The sequence below is a fragment of the Magallana gigas genome, chromosome 7 (genome assembly GCF_963853765.1).
Source record: "Magallana gigas chromosome 7, xbMagGiga1.1, whole genome shotgun sequence".
Taxonomy (NCBI): domain Eukaryota; kingdom Metazoa; phylum Mollusca; class Bivalvia; order Ostreida; family Ostreidae; genus Magallana; species Magallana gigas.
In genome coordinates, this window is record NC_088859.1 from 23,466,650 (window position 1) to 23,488,657 (window position 22,008).

The 22,008-nt window shown below is 32.2% G+C and overlaps 1 protein-coding gene across 1 annotated transcript in view; it reads right to left on the bottom strand.

Moving 5' to 3' along the window:
- Positions 1-11,953: 11,953 nt before the first annotated feature.
- LOC105325916 (protein bicaudal C homolog 1-A) overlaps positions 11,954-22,008 on the bottom strand; it is a 294,873-nt gene continuing 284,818 nt past the window's right edge. The window contains exon 19 of the mRNA XM_034458287.2: positions 11,954-21,471. Coding sequence (XP_034314178.2) covers positions 20,918-21,471 — 554 coding nt within the window. The 3' untranslated portion in view covers positions 11,954-20,917. The remainder of the gene's footprint in view (positions 21,472-22,008) is intronic.

A 22,008-nucleotide genomic window follows, 5' to 3' on the forward strand; every position in this document is an offset into this window, starting at 1 on the left:
AAAAAATGAAAAAGGGAAAAAAGTATGATAAACAATTAACCTAGAGAGCTAACTCTCTCAATTATAACTTTAATGAATTTACACAGATTAATCACCAATTTTTTATTACTAGAATTAAAGAGTTGTTGAAATTTGTAAACATTTGGTTGTGTGTAGAAGTATGAAGGTATGTATAAAACTCTCTTATCTTTAATTGTTACATCTGTACAATGAAATAAATAATGAAATTCATCTCCTATCTCAATACAGTTACATATGGTACATATACGGTTTTCACGAGGTATATCATACCATCTACCTCGTTCTATAGGCAATTTTGCATTACTTGTTCTAAACATACAAAAAGATTTCTGATATTTGTATGGCAGATCTAATTAGTATTTTTCCAAAGATAATGTAGTTTTAAAAATTCTATAGTTAATACCTTTTGATGAATTATACATTTCACTATTCCATGACTGCTTGAATTGGTCTAGAAGTATATGAAAAACTGTTTTCTTAAGCCACTGGATATTTACATTTTGTTGATACAAAATAATAGATAGACCACAATCATTCAATATTTTAACAATAAATTTAAACCAGGGTCTGTTCATTTTACCCATTGCATATTGTAGTTTTGACGCAACTTTATTATTTTGTGAAAAGACAAGTTTACTCCAAAATGCTATCATGCGGACTAAAACATTAATTATTAGTGGGTATCGTCCAAGTTCCCCATAAAATGGTAGATTTTAATTTTAATTACTATATTTTCAGCAACACGTTTTGAATTTTAACATTTTACTATTATGATTAAGAATAGAGTTCGTTACTGTAAGCATTTCTAACGGTAATTGTATGATCATTGCTATAGTATGAGGTAATGAAGAACACATCGATTTGTACATCATTTTACTACAAAGTTCAATTCATCATTATTCTATTGGAGATTATATATTTCAAACCATCTTGATTTTCTTGTTGCATTGTATTGAATTAAAACTAAATGCATTAGTTTATATAATTTCAAGGGACCACATAATACAATAGAAATGGATTAATATAAAGGTATATGTACATGTATAAGATCATGCTCATCCGGTAGAAACTGCACAATTTAAAAGGTAAAAAATAAGCCGGATAGTTTTTTCCTAAATGGAGTTATAAATCTTATCTGCACTACAGTTTATGAAGATAATAATGGTTATTTCAAAGGAATTAAAAATAAATCAGGTTAGCTCAAATTTTCAGGTCCATTTAAATTTTTAGTTCAGATTTTTGCGTAAATTATTGATACGGGTGTCATTTCATGATAATTTTCTACCACAAAGCACATGGCAATACAATAAATTCACACACAAAGTCATTTTATTTGACGCAGCACATAGAATTTCAAATACACTATTTATATAAAATTTCATGTCATTCAGGTCTTTCGTATATATTTCAGGTCTTTAGTATGTCCCGTATACCGTATCTCTGCTCGTCGGAGATTTACGGAGACAGCCGAGTGTCTGGTTGAACGAGACTAATCCCAATAAAATGGAAAACTCCGAAATTTTCCGAATATATTATAGTCTCGATAAAAACGCGTCTAACACGACAGTCTATTACCTACTTTTCATTTATGAGTAAAACAAAAAATATGAACTATTTTTTAAAAGGCATAAAACATATTTCTACATGCAAATTTACTTTTAATTGATAAAAATGAGCATAATAATAATTTGTTTAACAAGAGGCCCATAGGTCACATCGCTCACCTGAGCAACAATGGTGAACTACATTGACTTAACACACTTTACGGTAAGACGCGACCTATCTTTCATTATTTTCTATTTTTTCCTATCTCCACAATGTGAAGATTTCCACCAAGTAATTCCATAATTATATTTTCCTGTTAAATGATTCTTTTTTGATTTAGATATAAAGTGTTCAATTGAAAATATATACTATCATGACTTTATTTATAAGCATTCAAATGCATTTTGCATGCTATTTTAAGGAAAATTCTAAATATTATAGCCTGGTAATAAACCTTGAATTTTTGGGAATTAACAGGTTTAAATGTTAATAAATAAGGAATAATTTATCAAGGAAAATTAAATAAAATTGAGGAACGTCTCGTGTGTCCTTAAATAATTAAGAACAGTAAAATTTAAAATTTAGCAAAGTTAAGTACCATGATAATTTTCTGACCTAAAACTCAATATTTTATAAAGGGGTAGGGGTGAAAATATATTGTGATATATTAATTATATATAACACCGGTATATTATTTCCTACAGTTTTTGCACATATGTGAACAGTATTAGCTCATTTAAGATAAAAAAAAATCATACATTTCCTAAGACGTATATCAGTTAAAAAAACATAGGTAATCATAGATTACTAAGCTCACCGAGACGGAGCATCACCATTATGAGACATCACCTTCATAAGACCACCTTTTTCATTTTATATGAAAATCATACTTTATGATCTTGGATATTCATGGATTCTGTTTTGACAAAATATCGTATATCATCTGATAAATTTTTTTTATGATAATCATATGTTCATATGTTAATCAATACAATGATATAAAATTAAATATTGTATCATGTCATATTTATAATATATATCATATAAAACAATAAAATACCGTAATAAACAATAATGAGATATGATATTGTAATGTATGATATGACATTGCATTGTGTTATACCTTATTGTATTTGATCACATAATACACTATCATAAAATATAATACAATATAGTATTATATTACAATATCATATAACATAATACATCATAACATTGAAACATATTATATTGTATAATATAGTATGATATTGTATTGAATGACACTGAAACATATTTGATACATTATATGATATTATATCATATAATACAATATAATTTGATTCCAACATTGTATCTTATCAAATGCTACAATATTATGTGATAAAGCAAAATATTATAAAATACATTATTATATTATACATATTGTATCATATGACACAATAATATATATTACAATATCATATAATACAATTTCATGTGATAAGATAATATATCATATAAACCAATATCATATCATACAATATCGTATGATACAATATTATATAATATTACAATATCATATAATACAATTTCATGTGATATAATTCTATATTACTGAAACCAATATCATATTATACAATATAGTATGATACAATATTATAGAATATACAATATTGTATCATAGGATACAATATAATATTTTGCAATATCTTATGTAATTGTATCATGTGATAAAATAATAACTTAAAAATACAATATAATATTATACAATATTGTATCATAATATACAATACTATACATAACAGTATCATGATACAATATCATATCATAAAATATCCAAAAAATTGATACAATATCATATCGTATTGTATAACTTTTTATAATATAACATATGATATCATATTGTATCATATCAAACAATATTGTTTCATATCATACAATACTATATCATAGGAATCATGTTATATCATTTATCAACAAACACATCTATCTATCGAGCTGGTTTGAGTGAGGTAGGAGATTTCTTTAGCATCCTTGATAATGGAGATCAGGCTCTGCATAAAAAGCAACCTCTGCATTTAATTTATAATAAAGTTAAATCAACTATGCAAGCTATCATCTATAAAACATGTGACCTGTTCCAAAAAACTAAACCTCATCCAGCATCCGAAACCTATGGCTCAGATTCAGCATTCAAGCCCATCAGGTGCATTGGTATCATAACACGCATCATCCATGCAAGTTTGGTGAAGTTTGGACCAGTAATAACTAAGATATCATCATCAGAGGGCACTAGCAATTAAAACCTTAACTTCCTCCAGCATCCGCAACCTATGGCTCAGATTCAGCATCCATGCCTGTCAGGTGCATCTGTATCATAAGACACACCATCCATTCAAGTTTGGTGAAGTTAGGACCTGTAATAACTAAGATTTATTTTTTAGCATCCTTGATAATGGAGATCAAGCTCTGCATCTGAAGCTACCTCTGCGATTCATTCATATTACAGTTAAATCAACTATGCAAGTTTGATATAGTACTATCATCTATTAAACATGTGACCTGTTCCTAAAAACTTAACTTTATCCAGCATCCGAAACCAGACTCAGCATTCAAGCCTGTCAGGTGCATCAGTATCATAAGACACACCATCCATGGAAGTCTGGTGAAGTAAGGACAAGTAATAACTAAGATATCATCATCAGAGGGCACCTGTTTCAAAAACTTTATTTAACCAGCTCTTAAAACCTTAACCTCCTCCAGCATCCGAAACCTATTGCTCAGATTCAGCATTCAAGCTTGTCAGGTGCATCAGTATCATAAGACGCACCATCCATACAAGTTTGGTGAAGTAAGGACCAGTAGTAACTAAGATATAATCATCAGAGGGCACCTGCAACAAAAACTTTAACCAGCTCTAAAAACCTTAACCTCTTCCAGCATCCGAAACCTATTGCTCAGATTCAGCATTCAAGCTTGTCAGGTGCATCAGTATCATAAGACGCATCATCCATACAAGTTTGGTGAAGTTAGGACCAGTAGTAACTTAGATATTGCTATCAATGGGCACCCACAACAAAAACTTTAACCTGCTCCAAAAACCTTAACCTCCTCCAGCATCCGAAACCTATAGCTCAGATTCAGCACTCAAGCCTGTCTGGTGCATCAGTATCATAAGGCACACCATCCATGCAAGTTTGGTGAAGTAAGGACCAGTAGTAACTAAGATATTGCTATCAAAGGGCACCTGCAACAAAAACTTTAACCTGGTCCAACAACCTTAACCTCCTCCAGCATCTGAAATTTAGGACCCAGATTCAGCATCCAAGTCTTTCAAGTCCATAAGTAGGTCCAGATGCATCACCCATGCAAGTTTGGTGAAGATAGGACAAGTAATAGCTTAGATACAGGACCTGCAACAAAAACTTTAACCAGGTCCGGACGCCGACGCCGACGCCGAGGGTATAGCATAAGCTCTCCTTGACTTCGTCTCGGTGAGCTAATCAGCACCCATTGTGGGCCTACCTTATTGTGTGTAATCATAATTTGAACATTTTGAATCTACATGTACACAATTAATGGATACCAACATTTTATTTCATTAATACGTTGTCTTAGAGGCCATGCAATGCATATTTTTTTATATGATGAAAATACTGGAAAAGGTAGTTACCATTTACCTGCAATATTTCTTGTTTGGTATATTGGTACTTAAGAAAAAAATATCGAACTTAAATTAGTGTAATTTTCATTTTCCACATCTAAGTGAATTTTTTTGGTGTGTTTATTTAAGATGCCAAGCTCTATGAATATACCATGCAGATGAGATACATTTCATTTTCACAGCTTATATCTCATATGTGAAAGTAAACAAAGATTGACGGACAGAGAATCGCCAGCTAGTCTGGAAGGCAGTACGCAGTGTTAGAACTCTGTGGCAAAAGTTGCTATGGCTACAGTAAAAAACTTAATTGGTCTTCCCTTAAAGAATTGGTTACCTGATGTAAACTTGTGTGACGTTTCATATCCTTACTCACTTGATCGATGAAAACATTTGACTGGGAAATGTTGTCACATGATGTGTTAAAAATCTATATAATTTAAAGTATTGTCAGGCATACAGGTATCAGTTCTGTACTAAGGCCCATTAATTATTTCATATTCCCTCAAAAACAACAAACGGTTACAAACCAAGAAGATTTTCTGCTGCAATATTTTCTTTGAAATAATGATAATGCACGGATATCCTCATAATTATAATGTGTCAGAACTGTTTAAAAGAAGTTTTTATTTACTCGTTTGAAAAATACCAAAATTGTTGCAGATTTCAAATAATTTATCAAAGGAGAAAGGACCCCAGAAAGTAGTTATAGCACATCATCCTTTTGATTTTTCTGTACACAAGTATATAATGCTTAGCAAGACAATTCCAATGATCAACAAACATTTCAGCGTCAGTCGTAGAATGATAGGCAACTTTTAAAAACTTATCCAATTTGTTTAATTTCATTTTTTTTAATGCATTCATACATTATATAGATAAAATGTTTTGTAATTGAGTTAGCCAGGTGACACAAAATCAGTTTATGCACTCAGTCTGTTTATTTTGGAGAAATTAGTCCTACCCTATGACCCAATTACAACAGTTTTTAGTTTTGAAGATAACTGTAAACAAACGGTTTTGAATTAATTTGGCAGAGTTATTAAATAATTACAAGTTACCTTCTAAGTGTAGTATCAACAAGAAATGTAATGATTATCGATTGTAATTTTCAATGCACGGTATATGTGTTTGCATATTTATAACCTCTAAAGATAAGACAGTTGCGGGTGATTAATCACAACAGGGTTTCACTGAGACTGTGAAAACGTCTTTTCAAATTCATAAACATCTTTTTATTGTCTTTGAATTTAATTTACACGATTATCAACTCGGAATACATGGCTACTTTAAATTCTCTTTCGGAAGAAATTCCGGCGAAGTTACCGATCAAAAATCGATTATTTCAACCAAAGTCGCTCGATTGTTTGATCCTTGTTGACACAATTAGAAATTAAATAAACAATAAAAACAGAGGGAAATGCACTTTAGTACGTTGTTAATGCATCAGATTTTACCATTTTCCCAATCAACTGCCTATTTACCGAAGTCTACGTTCCAAAATACAAGGCGATTGTTTCCCAAGTTAAAAAGCAAAATTAAACGAAAAAATCAAAACATGCTAAAACCACCCTCACAAGTGAAAATGACAACGCGTTGAAATATTTAACCTCAATTTACTTCACAATAATCGGCACCAATGTTATTTCCATGTTTCATAGATTATATTCGCACGTGAACTGTTGCACAACAAACTGCCAGCTTCAAACAAAGAACCTCGTTTTCGAGATGCGGTAGCCTGCGATGCCTGTCATAAGACCAGTCTATTCGCAATGAATTGCCAGTCTACGATATATGGAATAACGAGCCATTCTTTATTAGTATTTTCGCAATTATCTCAAATTTGGAACAGAATTCGCCTATAATTTTTGCAATTTATATTTTCCTTTCCCTAAGGATGATTTATGCTAAATTACGTTAAGATTAACTCAGTAGTTCTTGAGAAGAAGATTTTTTTAAAAATGCACCCCCTTTTTTACAGTTTCGAGGTTTTCTCCGCTTTCAATAAAATTTGGCCTTTTATTTTTGCAATTTGTATTCACCTTCTTATATGGATGATTTGTGCCAAATTTTGTTAAATTTGGCCAAGTGGTTTTAGAGAAGAAGATCAAAATGTAAAAAGTTTACAGACGGACAGACAGACGGACGGACGGACGGACGACGGATGATCAGAAAAGCTCACTTGAGCTTTCAGCTCAGGTGAGCTAAAAAAAACTATCCCACAGAAACGCAGTAACAATATATAAATGTGTATCAAATAATGGGCCGCATACTTTTATTTATTCAATTCCCGTGTGAAGAAAGATTACCTATGGTATGGTTGTTTACAAATAAATCCACACCACGTGTGTTGATCTGCCTTATCTATAATGCTCAACCTAACTAGCTGCAATTATTATACTGCTACAAAATCACAGATACATTTATCGCTTACATTTATTTTGGAGACCGCGCCCGATAACAAAAAAATTTACATATTAATAAGTTTTATTTGCTTTATCGGGCACGGTCTCCAAATAAATTGTAAACGATAAACTGAAATAGTATTATATAGTGAATTTTTACATCTTATCGTATTCATCCGTCATTTCTTGATTAAACAAACTTTTATACTTGCAATGAGTTGTCAATAATCAGGGAGACACAGTTGGGTTTTTTGTGCACAATTTAGTTGAATAAATGGAACACAAATCTTGTAAACATTTTTCCCATGTATTTCTATGTGAAACCTTGAACCCCGTCTGGGCCCCAGTTTTGGTCCGAGGGTCGCGTTTTTTACAATTTAGAATCTTCACTATATATATAAAACCTTTTTTGTAAATATTGGCATTTCTGGTGCAGTGGTTCTTGAGAAGAAGATTTAAAAAAAAAATCCTTAGTATTTCTATGTTAAACTTTGAATCACGCCTGGAGCCCCAGTTTTGGTCCGAGGGTCACGGTTTTTACAATTTAGATTCTTCACTATATACACAAGCTTTTTTGTAAATATTGGCATTTCTGGTAGAGTGGTTCTTGAGAAGATTTTTAAAGACACACACCCTTTACTCACTATTTCGCAATTATCTCCCTTTTAAAAAGGGCTGTGCGCTTTATTTTAACAATTTATAATCGACTTACCATAAGGATGCTTTGTACTAAATTTGGTTAAAATTGGCCCTGTGGTTTTAGAGAGGAAGTCAATGCGAAAAGTTTACAGACGGACGGACAGATGGACGGACGACGGACAACGGGTGATCAGAAAAGCTCACTTGAACCTTCGGTTCATGTGAGCTAAAAACTTTGAACAATTATTACCTGGGAGAAGTAAAAAAGACATATTTTTATCAACAAACATGTCCAGGAGAATCCTCGCGAGCTCTGCATGTGTTCAGTTTACAGTAAATACGCATGCGTAATAGCATAGAAGGCTGAACCCCGTAACATGTCGCGATGTAAATATGTGATATGTTATACGTAATTATTAATCTCAAGCCAGTTAAGTGCTTCAGTTTCATTAGACACACCATCCATGCAAGTTTGGTGAAGTTAGGACCATAACTAACTTGAAGTGGCTATCAAAGGGCACCTGCTCCAAAAAGCTTCATAAGTAGTTCCAGATATATCATCCATGCAAGTTTGGTGAAGATAGGACAAGTAATAACTTAGAAAAAGGACCTGCAACACAAACCTTAACCAGGTCCGGACGCCGCCGTGGGTTTAGCATCAACTCCCCCCGACTTCGTCTCGGTGAGCTTAAAATAGATCCCACAGGAGTCTGATATTTTTCTAATGAGCTTGCACTTTGTTAACTTGTTAAGGATAAACCTAGCAAAACATTTACCATGATTTGCATACTTTTATTATCTAAATGTAAAAAATTACAATTTCAAAATTGCCAAAACATTACAATCAGATCCATGATTTTGAATTTTATTTGTAATTCATTAAGCTTTAGAGGATCACTATCAATTTATCTAACTACTAAATTTAAACAGCTTCTATATGTGTACGTATCAATATGCAAAATAATTTCTTTATCAATAATGAAATAATTTACAAATGTATTTCCTAATAATGATAGAAACTTTTGGTTTATAATTGAAACAGTATTAAAATAACCCTAAAACCCCACTGCCTAATTCAAATTACAGATTATCAATTTTCCCTTAACACACGCTCCATCTAAACCATGGCTCAGATAATGGCCCCCTAGGGACAAATAAATTCAGCCACATTTGTCTTTGATGTTCATTTTAGCTCCTAATAATTTATCATTGACAACCAAAACTTTTGCATTTTGAGTTGATTGATTACTTTTAAAACATATATTTAGTTATGAAAAAAGAACAAAAAACCTCCATCTGGATATATTAATATAAATATATTTGCTTTAAAGTACAAGTGTTTGCTGGTGTCTTTACAGTATTTCACTGAAGGTTTACGTCAAAATATGGCTGAGGCAAAATAATTCCCGAATTTTCCTTTGAATTTGGGGCGTTTCCGCACGCGACAGGAGATGATTTTTTTATGAGCTGAAAAACAATGTGTAACAGGCCTAACTATTCCAGTTTTGTAATAATGCGAGGTCATTTGAAGTCTTGATGCGTGTTGTTTCCGGAGAGGGTGAAAAGGCCCGGGCTTGATTTTCAAGCACATGTGCAACTTCGAGGTAAACAAAGTCTCACGCCTTGCTGGATGCACGTGTGTATTTAGCTCGAAAACTATAAATGAAGTGTTGTTTAAAAAGATGTCACGAGGATTTTCCCACAAGTTCGTTTTGAACTTTTAATCTGTATCGTAAGTTTTGTTAAGAACATATAGTAAAAATATAATACTGTAGTGACACCTGCAAGAAAACCGGTTTGCAATGTTAAAAATTGTTTTACTTGTGTTTAAGTTGTTGAGTCAGTGTGTTTAGACGAAAAATGACAATCAATGGGGTTTTGTAGCCAGCAGCAGGCTTATTTTGTTTTTAATGATGTATAAACAATTAGCCCAGATTTCCTCTGAAATGTTCTACTGCCTCGAAACAATGACCCATTTATAATATATCGGACCGTCTAAACTGTCCAGAAAATTTTCAGCAAATCAAATACGATTTAGTATTCATCGTCGTAAACAACAAAATCTTCGGGGAGTGAATTTCAAATAAATCGGTTGTTCAGGCCCTTGTGTTACAGAAACTATGTCAAAAATTGAGAAATGTTGATGTGAAAGCTGAAAACAGCTGAGATGTATCACTCACGTAAGTTAGATTAGAACAAAACCATCATGCTGTTTTGGATAAAGGTTCTCACTATTTTCATAAATTGTATGAAATAATGACGTTTTCTCTACCCCACCCCCAGAGGCAGGGTCATCGAATTTTTTGCAGACATTACTGGAGTCCATACGGTATTAATTAATTTGCGTCATTTTATACATTTTCATACATTACTTGTCAATTTAAAAACAAAAAATCACTTAATATAAAAAAAACCAAGTGTATATGCAGACAGTTTAACTTTGATCATATTTTCATAAATAGGTGGCCACCGTGTACACTGTGGTGTTAAGTAAATCGCTCATAACTTTCTGAAATGAGTAGACATCTTCATAATGTTTTTAGTCACATAACACAATGAGTATTAATCAATTTAATAATGTTCATTTTGCAATAACAAAAAATAAGTTATATTGCAGGTGTCATAACAGTATTTCTCTGAAGGTTCAAAACATGGCTGAGGCAAAATAATTCCCGAATTTTCCTTTGAATTTGGGGCGTTTCCGCAGGCGACAGGAGATGATTTTTTTATGAGCTGAAAAACAATGTGTAACAGGTCTAACTATTCCAGTTTTGTAATAATGCGAGGTCATTTGAAGTCTTGATGCGTGTTGTTTCCGGAGGAGGTGAAAAGGCCGGGGCTTGATTTTCAAGCACATGTGTAACTTCGAGGTAAACAAAGTCTCACGCCTTGCTGGATGCACGTGTGTATTTTGCTCGAAAATTGTAAATGAAGTGTTGTTTAAAAGATGTTACGAGGATTTTTCCCAGAAGTTCGTTTTGAATTTTTAATCTGTATCTAAAGTTGCGCATTTTTGGTAAGAACATATAGTAACAATTTAATACTTTAGTGACCCCTGCAATTAATTACATGTATATAATTAATAAAATTTGTAAGGATTACCTCCCTTAGTTTTCAACATCAGTGTACAATATATAGTATAAGGAAAATGAAAACTGTCATAAAGTCATTAAATCTGGTCTGATCTCAATAAAGATTGCAGATGCACATCTTCAGATGGTGTTTGACATATGTACATATGCACTATTCCACGAAAAACTGAAATATTCTATAATGGGGACAAAATTGCGTCTACCTACAGACAGACGGATCAGGTGATTCCAATATACCCCCCTAATCTTCCTTTGCGGGGGTATAAAAAAGTAAGACTTATTTTTAAATACTTTTATTTAATTGTAGACTGTCGAGATATTTTGTGATTAGGTCCCATGGCCATTAAACCTAGACAAGTTCACTTTTGATCTCAGTCTCACTTTCCCACTACATACTGAGTATATTTCTGATAAACAAGTGAGACTTAGATCAAAAGTGTGCTAGGTAAAGTTTTATGGCCCCAGGGCCAATAACATGTAATACATGGGGGATGGGTGGCCATGCAAATGAACATGTCGAGCAATAACCATTTAACTGCATCAGATTTCTGATTTCAATATACTGATATAATGAATGAGAGTGAAGCATTATCTAATCATTACAAAAGTAAATTCTTTTCAAGTCAGTGTTAATTTTTTTTTTAATAATTTTATTTCTATCCATATTCATTCACTTACTATTTTTTAAAAAGAAAATCACAAATAATTACAACTAAAGCATATTCATCTTATAGCATTACACTTTTTTGCCTAAAAAGAATAACAGTATTGATATCAACAGTTTAAACCACCAACTTATATTTGAAGCATCATGATTCAAAGTATTGGTAACACTGAATCATTTAAAATAAAGCAACCGTGTACACACACACACACACACACACACACACACACACACACACACACTTGTATAATTCAATATTAAAACATACAACATGATTTGGTTTATTTTTAAATTAGAATTAAACAACATTTTTTGATAGAATTCTAATTCTCTCACCAGAGGTCGAGCTTTGCAAGCTTCACCTCTGTCAATGCCTGAAGTACAAGATTCTTGTCCAAACTGAAATGATGAGCAAATTGTAATTGAAATGGATGTATTTACTTCTTTTATCTATAAATATGATTATAAACAATTCAATTGAAATCTTCAATACCTTTATCCCTTTCAATTTCAAAGTTACTGGGAGAACTGTTTTGCACAGGAAAAAATTAAAATCTGATCTCATGAACAAGTTTGCCAGATGTTAAAAGTTTTATAAAGCAGTTTCTGCTTGCTTCCAAACCATCGTTGATTTTTGTGCAAAAAGGCAGCAATGTACGGAGGCCCGTTGGTGCAACTTAAAAAAAAATATTTTATCTATCAGCCGACACATATTATCTGGCGACCGCCACTTAATAACTTGCGACCGTAACATTATTCATATGGCCACTGTCACATAATTTAATTGGAAGCCGCCATCATTTTCTAAAAAGTGAGTGTTATTAAGGTCTTAGATATTAATCCAAATAAATTTTTCAAAAATCGCTCTCGTGGTATACAAAAACTGATAGCAGTAAAGAGGTATAGCGCCTTTTTCCATTTCATGTGTTTGGACGGAAAGTACCTGTTACTAAAAATAGATTTCAGGTACCTAGCTGTCGCAATATGATTTTCGAAACCTGGATACACTGTACTGATTTTATAATGGTGTCTGTAACAACTGATTTGTCATAAATTCGGGAAACTCTGTGTATAGCAGTAGTTGATATTCTGAACCGTGACAAGCTCAAGCAGAATGCAATGGATCTAAGTGTAAATAGAGTACATGTATACATGTAGTGTTAATGAAGAGATCTGTGTATATTGGCTATGCTCATACTCAGATTGAATTAAACAAGATAATTTTAAAAAACCCAGACCATTAGATACGTGTAACTTAATCTCTCTATTATGTTCATGTTTCAATTGAAGTGGAAAAAAATCACTACTTGATCCAGCGACCACAAAATCAAAAAGACCTCCGCGTTACCACTAAGCCAGGCATCTTACATTATCAGTAGATGCATTTTCAATATATATGGCTATATACATGTACATGATTGTATTAGAAAAGACACTAATTGAAATATTTGTCTGATTTTCAGTACGAAGACCACGTTAAACTATAATTAATTCAATGTAAACGTGTACTACAATACCTGTAGAACATAATTTTAATCGGATGTCTTTGGTTTAGAGTGGTTCAAATAGTCAAATATCCATTTTTTTTAAATCGTTTACTAACTACTTTCCTATATATTCCTAACAAAACCTGAATGTTTTAAGGATGTCTTGTAAGATAAATCAGACTCTTCTAGCATGGAAATTGCCTTATTTGCGCCTCTTTGAATATATTTAATCTAAATATTATATACTTTCAAAAATGTCTGATATTTGCAAAAGTCCTATATTTGAGGCCAAATCGTATATCAAGTGCGCTATACCTCTTTACAGGGAAAGAGAAAATTATTCATCACGGTCTCTATCGCAATGAGGGATTTATTATTCACCGTGGGTCTGAAATCGGCACATCTCATCACATGTGTAAATTAACAAGAATAGAATTCCTGGGTCCCCCGCCGGTCAAGCAGTAGATCTATACTAGTATCGACCAAGGCTGATTTAGGAACTTGACCAAGGTATTAGTGATATAAACATTTGGTATAAATTTCACGTAAATCCGTCAAAATTTGTAGGCATGAGAGCGCTAACAAGGTGAATTTTGGGATAAAACGGAGTCATTATTGTGGTCAAAGTACAGAAAGTCGGGAGGGGGGTCCGTTAGTTACAGATCTAATTACTTAAAGTTTATTTGAGACAAAACACGTCTGTCAGATAAACAACATGATGCAGTCACTGCATGAACGTGTCCTGTTATATTCATTCTGTTATCGGCGACTGACAGGAGCAATTTAGCTTCAAATTTTCAATAAAAAAGTGTTGTTTGTTGTTTCTTTTTGTTTAATGCCAGCTTTAAATTACAAGAGTTGGCCACTTTGTTTATGATTGAAACAACGGAGTCGTTTTCAAAACCTCTAATTTGAGATTAATCATTAAAGGCCTTTACAGAGCTACATGTATGCAAGTGTCCAACCCCCTCCCACCACCACCACCAAAACAGCAGCAAAAACCGATGATTATATCAAATTAGCACAAAGTAACTTTAAATGTAACATTCGTCGAAAATGTACCAACTTTGCACTAATCTACATATATCATTACTTGAGTTTGTCTACGAAATCATATACTATGATAGTGGGCCTGCAACAATAGTGTAGTACAAGTGTGCTTAAGTGTATCCACCTCTCCCTAATAGCTCCAATTAAAACATACGCATGCATCAGGAAGCCAAATATATTATTTGGCGGCTGCCAGATATTATGTAGCGTCACCAGATAACTATGTTGTGGCCATCAGATATTGTGTAGTGGCAGCCAGATAACTATGTGGCAGCCGCCAAAAATATTTTTTCGACTTGGCACCAACGGGCTTACATGTACTTAGCAATGTTATCTCCTATGATGTTTTAAAACTCACCCACAAAGTATTCGACATTAATATCCTCCTTCACGCTGATTGTACCGGAGAAATGAATCAATAATACCATGAGCTTGCCTTGCTGTTTTTTCGACTTGGCACCAACGGGCTTACTTAGCAATGCTATCTCCTATGGTGTTTTAAAACTCACCCACAAAGTATTCGACATTAATATCCTCCTTCACGCTGATTGTACCGGAGAAATGAATCAATAATACCATGAGCTTGCCTTGCTGTTTTTACCATGTCACAAACCCGTGTTGACAGAGGTGTAAGTAAAGCATGCAAAGCACAACCTCTGGTGCAAAAATTGTAGATTTCCATTTGGGGGTCTAATGTGCTCAAATCAGTTTTATAAAAGAAACAGGAACAAAAAATAAAAGAAAACTAGAACAAAGCTTGCACACTCAATTAAACTGAAGAAACTAAACACTACATTGTATGTATAAAAATAATAATCAAAATGCATATTTGTCTATATCACAAAAATATTTGGCAACCATTGTTAAATAAGAAATAAAACACAAATGGACGGATTGTTTTTACTTGACTTCATCTAGAATGTAAAACTACTATAGTTGAAAAAAAAATTGGTTAAGAATAAAAATCTCTCATATCATGTCTAAAAGTCAAAGTCTTGCCAACAAATCATCATCCATGTTATAGTTAATCACACTCTCTATACTCTTACAAAACAATGCAACAAGATCGAGGATTAAACTTTGAAATAATGAAAACCCAAATCATGTTTTAATTATAATGTCAACTTTCAGAATAACTTTTAACTAACCGAATGCAGTCATAATAATTGTGATTTGCAAGTCAAGTATGCATTTGATGTTGCTAAATCTGGCTTAATTAATTGTATCTCTATCTTACAGATAACACTAATCTGTCTTAATTTAATTCTGTTGGACTTTCAAGTGAACTTTATAAAGACATTCTAAATCAAAACTCAATGAATCTTAACATAACCCAAAGCATTATTTACTGTTAACATATATTAAGCATGTGTGATATTTGGCAGAATTTGTATTTTCAATAAAGCTAGCATAGTTTCATTTAATTGTTCCTTTCTGAACTTATGATATATTCATACATATATCATGCATGATATATTGCATGCATAGCATTTGGTAGAATATTTGATAAAGCTGAAGCTGCTTTCTGCCAAAACAGCCAAATAGAATACACAGTTAAATGTACTAGGTTTACAGTATTCGATAACAAGAAGCCCAGGGACCACATCACTCACCTGAACAACAACAGCAATAACTAATTAGAAAAGCTTTATTCCATTTTTGGAATCATGATTTAAGATCTATGTAAGAATCAAAGCTTTATAAAAGGGTCTGGCCACGCATAGTCACCAATTTCCCTTATGTTTCATACATGGACACACCTAGGTGTAAAACGCAAAAACCCACTAAAAGTTGATTGCTAGGGGTAATCGTTGCCATAGTAATCAAGGCTAAAGATGGAAAAAAAAAAACTTACCTACTTTGAAGCCACATTAGAAGGTTTTGCCCACTAATGTAAACTATCAAAGAGATAAAACAGCCTTTGTCCTATTTTCAATTATTTAATTATATCAGAAAATTGATGGAGAAACCAATACTTTTAAAATGTTACCGTGGAAACCGTTACAAATTTTTGAAATCAATTTTTTAATAAGCCAAAATGGGAAACTGTTAAATTCTTACATCCATATCAATGTCAATGCTATATATATTTTATTATGAAAATTGACATTCGTTGCTATGGCAACAAGGCAAAAAAAAAAGGAAAAACTGAGAAATTGAAGATAATTTTGATATGCTTTAATTCTCGATTTTAGAATTTTTTTCCAATTGTTTTAGTTGGAACTAGTAAAGATATATCTAAATTTTCATTATATACCACAAAAAGCTTTGTTATGCAACAGAGAAGATTTGCTGCTATGGAAAATTAAGTTGCGTAAAAAATCACGCAGAAATTCTTACTTTCTGAAAAGTCCATAGCAACGGCAGTTATTTTTTAAAAAAATCAGATTTTTTTCAAGTGTCATTAAAGTTAAGGACATACTTGATTTTTTCTCACCATTTGATTTTATATATTTATTCATTATAAGTGAATAATATTCATTCAAAGATGCCTAAAAATATTATAATTTTCCTTTATTTTTAAGCTTGTTACCATAGCAACAGTTCCCAATTTTCATATTAAAATTCTTAATTGCACAATCATAATAGTGTTTACCAAAAAATCCAAGATTTGCACTTTTTATTCAAATTTAATGATGATATCAGCTTTTAAAATTTCTGTTTAGTAACCATGGAAACGCACTAAAAATATGCGTTTCTCCGTGAATTTTTTTCTTTCTTTTAAAAAATGACAACTATTTTTAATAATATATTCTACCCTGGAAACCCCAACTTCTGCACATTACTCACAATATGTTCTCAAATATAAAGCATTAAAATGCCATTTTTTAAATCTTTACCCTCGGTTACCCTGGCAACAGGACCACATAGCAACAAACAAATGGTGTTAAGCTTTTTTACTCACCAAAGTCTATCAAACTGTCAAGTATGAACAAAATTTGTGACTATGCGTGGCCACCGAATTTTGATGCTTACACAGAATTTATCTTAAACAAACTTGAATCTACACTACCTAAGAAAGCTTCTACACAGGTTTCAGCTTTTCTGGTCAAAGGCTTTTGAGAAGATTATCTCCCCTTGAAAGAGTACATAGTCTTTCAATTGAACAAACTTGAATCTTCTTCACCCAAAAATGCCGTGTGTTAAGTTCGGTTAAAATTGGCCAAACTTGGAGATGATGAAAATGAAAGTTAACAACACAGACATTGATGACAGACAAAAGACAAATTTTGATAAAAAAAAAAAAAAAAACACCACTTGAGCTTTCTGCTCAGATGAACTAAAAATATGTCCTATGTATTGATCATCATACTTAAACTAAATAAACACGATTCATTTCTTCAATGAAATAACTGACTAATCAATCTCATTCTGACTGAATAATAGGTGTCCTAGATGTGGATGAATATTACATTAAAACTTAATCGTCAATCCTCAAATGATTTGCCTAGCCTAATTTAGATTTACTTACAGGGCAATCAAAACTGTCAAACATTTTGTTTTCTTTTAGAAACTTACATTCTTGAATTGAGGATTTAAAATGAAAACTAAAATTTCCAGTTGTAACATTGTCACATTGTAATTAAGAGAAAGGATTTACTGAGACGGGTCAGACCTTCTGAAATATTTTCATATTTCCACAAAATGTGGATGTTCTAGGTACAAACTTCACCATAAGGCCATTGAATTGCAAAAATCTGCGTCCATGTGTCACCTCCACTAACAGAAAAAAAATGTCAAAGCAAAAGTGATTGTCATGACTTCCAGATTACTGAAATACTGTAAATATCTTTCTACACATTCCTTATGTTATAATTATAAATCAATTATGTAATAAAAATAAAGTTTGAGATATGTAAATAGTATTTGGAGACTGTTTAGTTTCGATATTAGTAGCTTAAATGTAAATCTAATTGAAGCTACTATTTGCACATTATTTTTTTTTTTTACAAAAATTCCAAAAGGAAGAAGTGTCATATATATTCTGAGATTAGATGATAAAAAGATCCTGAAAAATCAAGCAAATCCCTTTGCAATAAAAATATGTGAGGATAAAAAAAATTATAATAAAAAAATAGGTACAAATAAACATATATCTTACACAATTGCTTGTCAATTCAAACTAAAGAAGCTGAGATTACTTTCTTCACAATTTACAAGCTCATTAAAAAATATCTTTGCATACTCAAATTACATCTATTCAAAATGCTCAATATTCAATAATAGGAGTTTTACATACAGTATATAAATTTACCAGTTTACTTTTTTATCATGAAAATAACTGATGTATATCATATACAAGTGAAATTACATACATATTTAAAAATATGTTGCTGAATCAAATTTACAAAGTCAATATTGTACAGCCTGTACAATTTATAAAGGTCAGTTGGCCATCTTGTAAACATGTTAAAATGTTTTGATATCAAATGTATATAAGTAAAGGAATTAAATAAACAACAACACATTTAAATGAAAAGGACAAATAATTTTGAAATTTAGTGGACACTTGAGTTTTTGAACTCACTATAAGAACTGAAAGTAGAACTGACATTTATTGGTTTGAAGTTTCAAAGAATACCTCACAAGGTAACATCAAATGCAGGTACCTGTGGATAACAACATGTACAGGGGGGGGGGGGGGGGGGTGGTGGTCATGATTTGTGCAAAACAAAATTAAAAAGAGCTAGATGTTTGTGAAACACTTACGCCCCCCTCCTTTGGTAACATCTAGGAAGAAAATGGATGGAAACTGCAAATAATTGGAATTTTACTAAGTCCAAGGGGCATAACTCTGTCGGAAATGGCTTGATCGTACCCAAATTCGAATTTGACCTAGATAATTTGAATTTTTTAAGTCCAAGGAACATAACTCTGTTGAAAATGGCTTGATTGTATTTGTTTTGTTTTGATAGAATTTGACCTAGATATTTCTATGATAAATCTGTACACCAAATTTCATTGCAATACGTGCAACCTCTGCGAAGAAAATGAACAGAAGCTATTGGTGGACAGACCGACTGACAGACAGCAGCAAAGCAGTATGCCCTCCATTTTTCGAAGCATAAAAATAATTTTACTCCACATCCTGTCTGATTAAATTGCTAAACAAATGCATTTCAAATGCTAAATTATATCATATAATACAATATCTTTATTTGTGAAACAATATTGAATCAAGTGATACCACAGGATAATGAATTGTAGAATATGGTATAATACTGTATCAAATGATAGAACTTTATTCTATCATACATTACAATGTTGCATCATATAATTCAATACTGTATCATTTGATTCTATACTGCATAATTTAATAGAAGGCATAATTGTTTCAAAAAATGTAATATTGTATTTTATTATACTTTCATGTTAAATACTGAAATCTGATTGGTTTAAATGCAGTTGGTAATCTGTTCTATTACCCTTAGCATTAGCAACACACTTGGCAATGGGTAACACAACGAATTGTTACATGCGCGTAAATTATACGCATACGGTTAGCCGTAGAATTCACTTCATTTCTATATAAAAGCAGTAAAATTTTCTTTAAAAAAAAAGACATTCAGTATAATAAAATAAATAGTGCCTGTTTGGGAGGGTAACTGTTGAAATTGACACCCCTCGAAAACCATTGTCAACCTCTCCTTCGCGTCGGTTGACAATGAATTTCTCTAGGTGACAATTTTAACAGTTACCCTCCCAAATAGGCACTATTTATATGTGTTTTAAAAATGTATCATGTAATATAATACAACATTGAATATAATACAATATGGTGTGATTTCCTAATTATACGATATTAGATTGCATCTCGTTGTACAATGTGACATTGTTTCATATTATAAGAAATGCTAATGAATCATATAATACATCCTGTATAATATAATATTGTATCAATCCTGGGTGATATGATATTTAACTTTTAACTGACAAAAAACATTCAAAATGGAAAACCACTGAGAATAACTATTGGTAAGTAAATAATAAAATAGAAAAACAAAAAATTAGGGTCAGCAAATCATGACCATTCCCTTCTAAGTCATTCAGATTTAAAGTTTGCACATACTTGAATTTTCATTTCCTAAAAAATTATTTTCCTTGCGATTGTTGATAAATATAAATTTTGCTCTATGCTTTAAACATGTATCTGAGAAAAATTTCCCTTTACACTTCAAACATGAACAACATGTCATGCAAAGAGGTATTTAGATGCAGTGGCCATGAATTTGATAAACCTTTCATCCTTAGTTGCATGATTTTGTCTCCAGTGAGATTAATTTATAACTGTAAATATGTATTGTACAAGTATGATTGCATGGAATGACCTTGCAATAAGTATACATACATGAAAAGTTAGATTAAGACCAACATTTTTCCCCTCAATGATTCTACCATCTTCCACTCAAATTTACACAATCTGGCTGAAAATTTTGAGAACTAGCATCTCTGTGTGTATTAAAATCAATCTGATGAGAATACAGCTCAGAAGAGGCAAATAGATTGCCACTAGCACTTTGATTGAGGCTAATTTTTCTTGGCGGAAATCCTGGAGGAGCCTTAACCAATCTATCACCTGGAAATAAGCTGTCCACAGATGTGTAATTAAAGCTTCCACTTAGTCCAGATCCTCTCATCATGTGAGCATTCTGACTTGTATTTCTTGACTCACTTAGTCGGGCACTATGACTAAGAAACTGGCCTTTCAAGGGATATCTCCCTCCATGGTTAAGTGGTGAGGTATAGCTGCTCATAAGGGACCTTGGATGACTAAATGGACCATTTCCTAAGCTGGAGGACAGATGCTCCAACATATGTGAACCAGTGGAGGACTGAGAGTCCATCCTCAGATTTGTGGTTGTTCCATTATCAGTAAAACCTCTATCAGTGGTCACATTTTCTACCCCTTTTTCTGTTGCCAGTAGACTCCTCCTTTTGTTTAAATCTAATAAAAACACATTTTTGTTTACTTTTTCTCATATCTAATGCATGCACAAAATCAAAATAAACTTAATTCTAATTGAAAACAAAAATTAGTCACAAAACAAAGGAATAACTGCATGAAGACTCAATTGTATAAAAGAGTAAACATGTATAGAGGCACGAGATGGGATTATAATACACAATTGTACGTGTTCTCCCTCTTGTCTTAAACAGCCTATGTTCCAAATATGATCATCCTACCTTAATCTGTATTTTTTGTATCTTATCTCTAGAGTGAAGAGAGACTAAATCTATAGTGACCTCGACCTTCCTTGTGAACAGAAGTACTTCTAGCCGACTATACCATAATAATTGTGTCACAAAACAGGCATATAAAAAATATCAACCCATAGGAAAAAGTATATGGAAATATTTTGTAAAACTATGAAGCAAAGCTTTATTTAAAAGACAAAGTCATTGTCTTTGTCTTACAATTCTTATGACTAAAGAATGACAGGACAAAAAGCTACATAAAAGAAAGGAGTAATGTTATATTCTA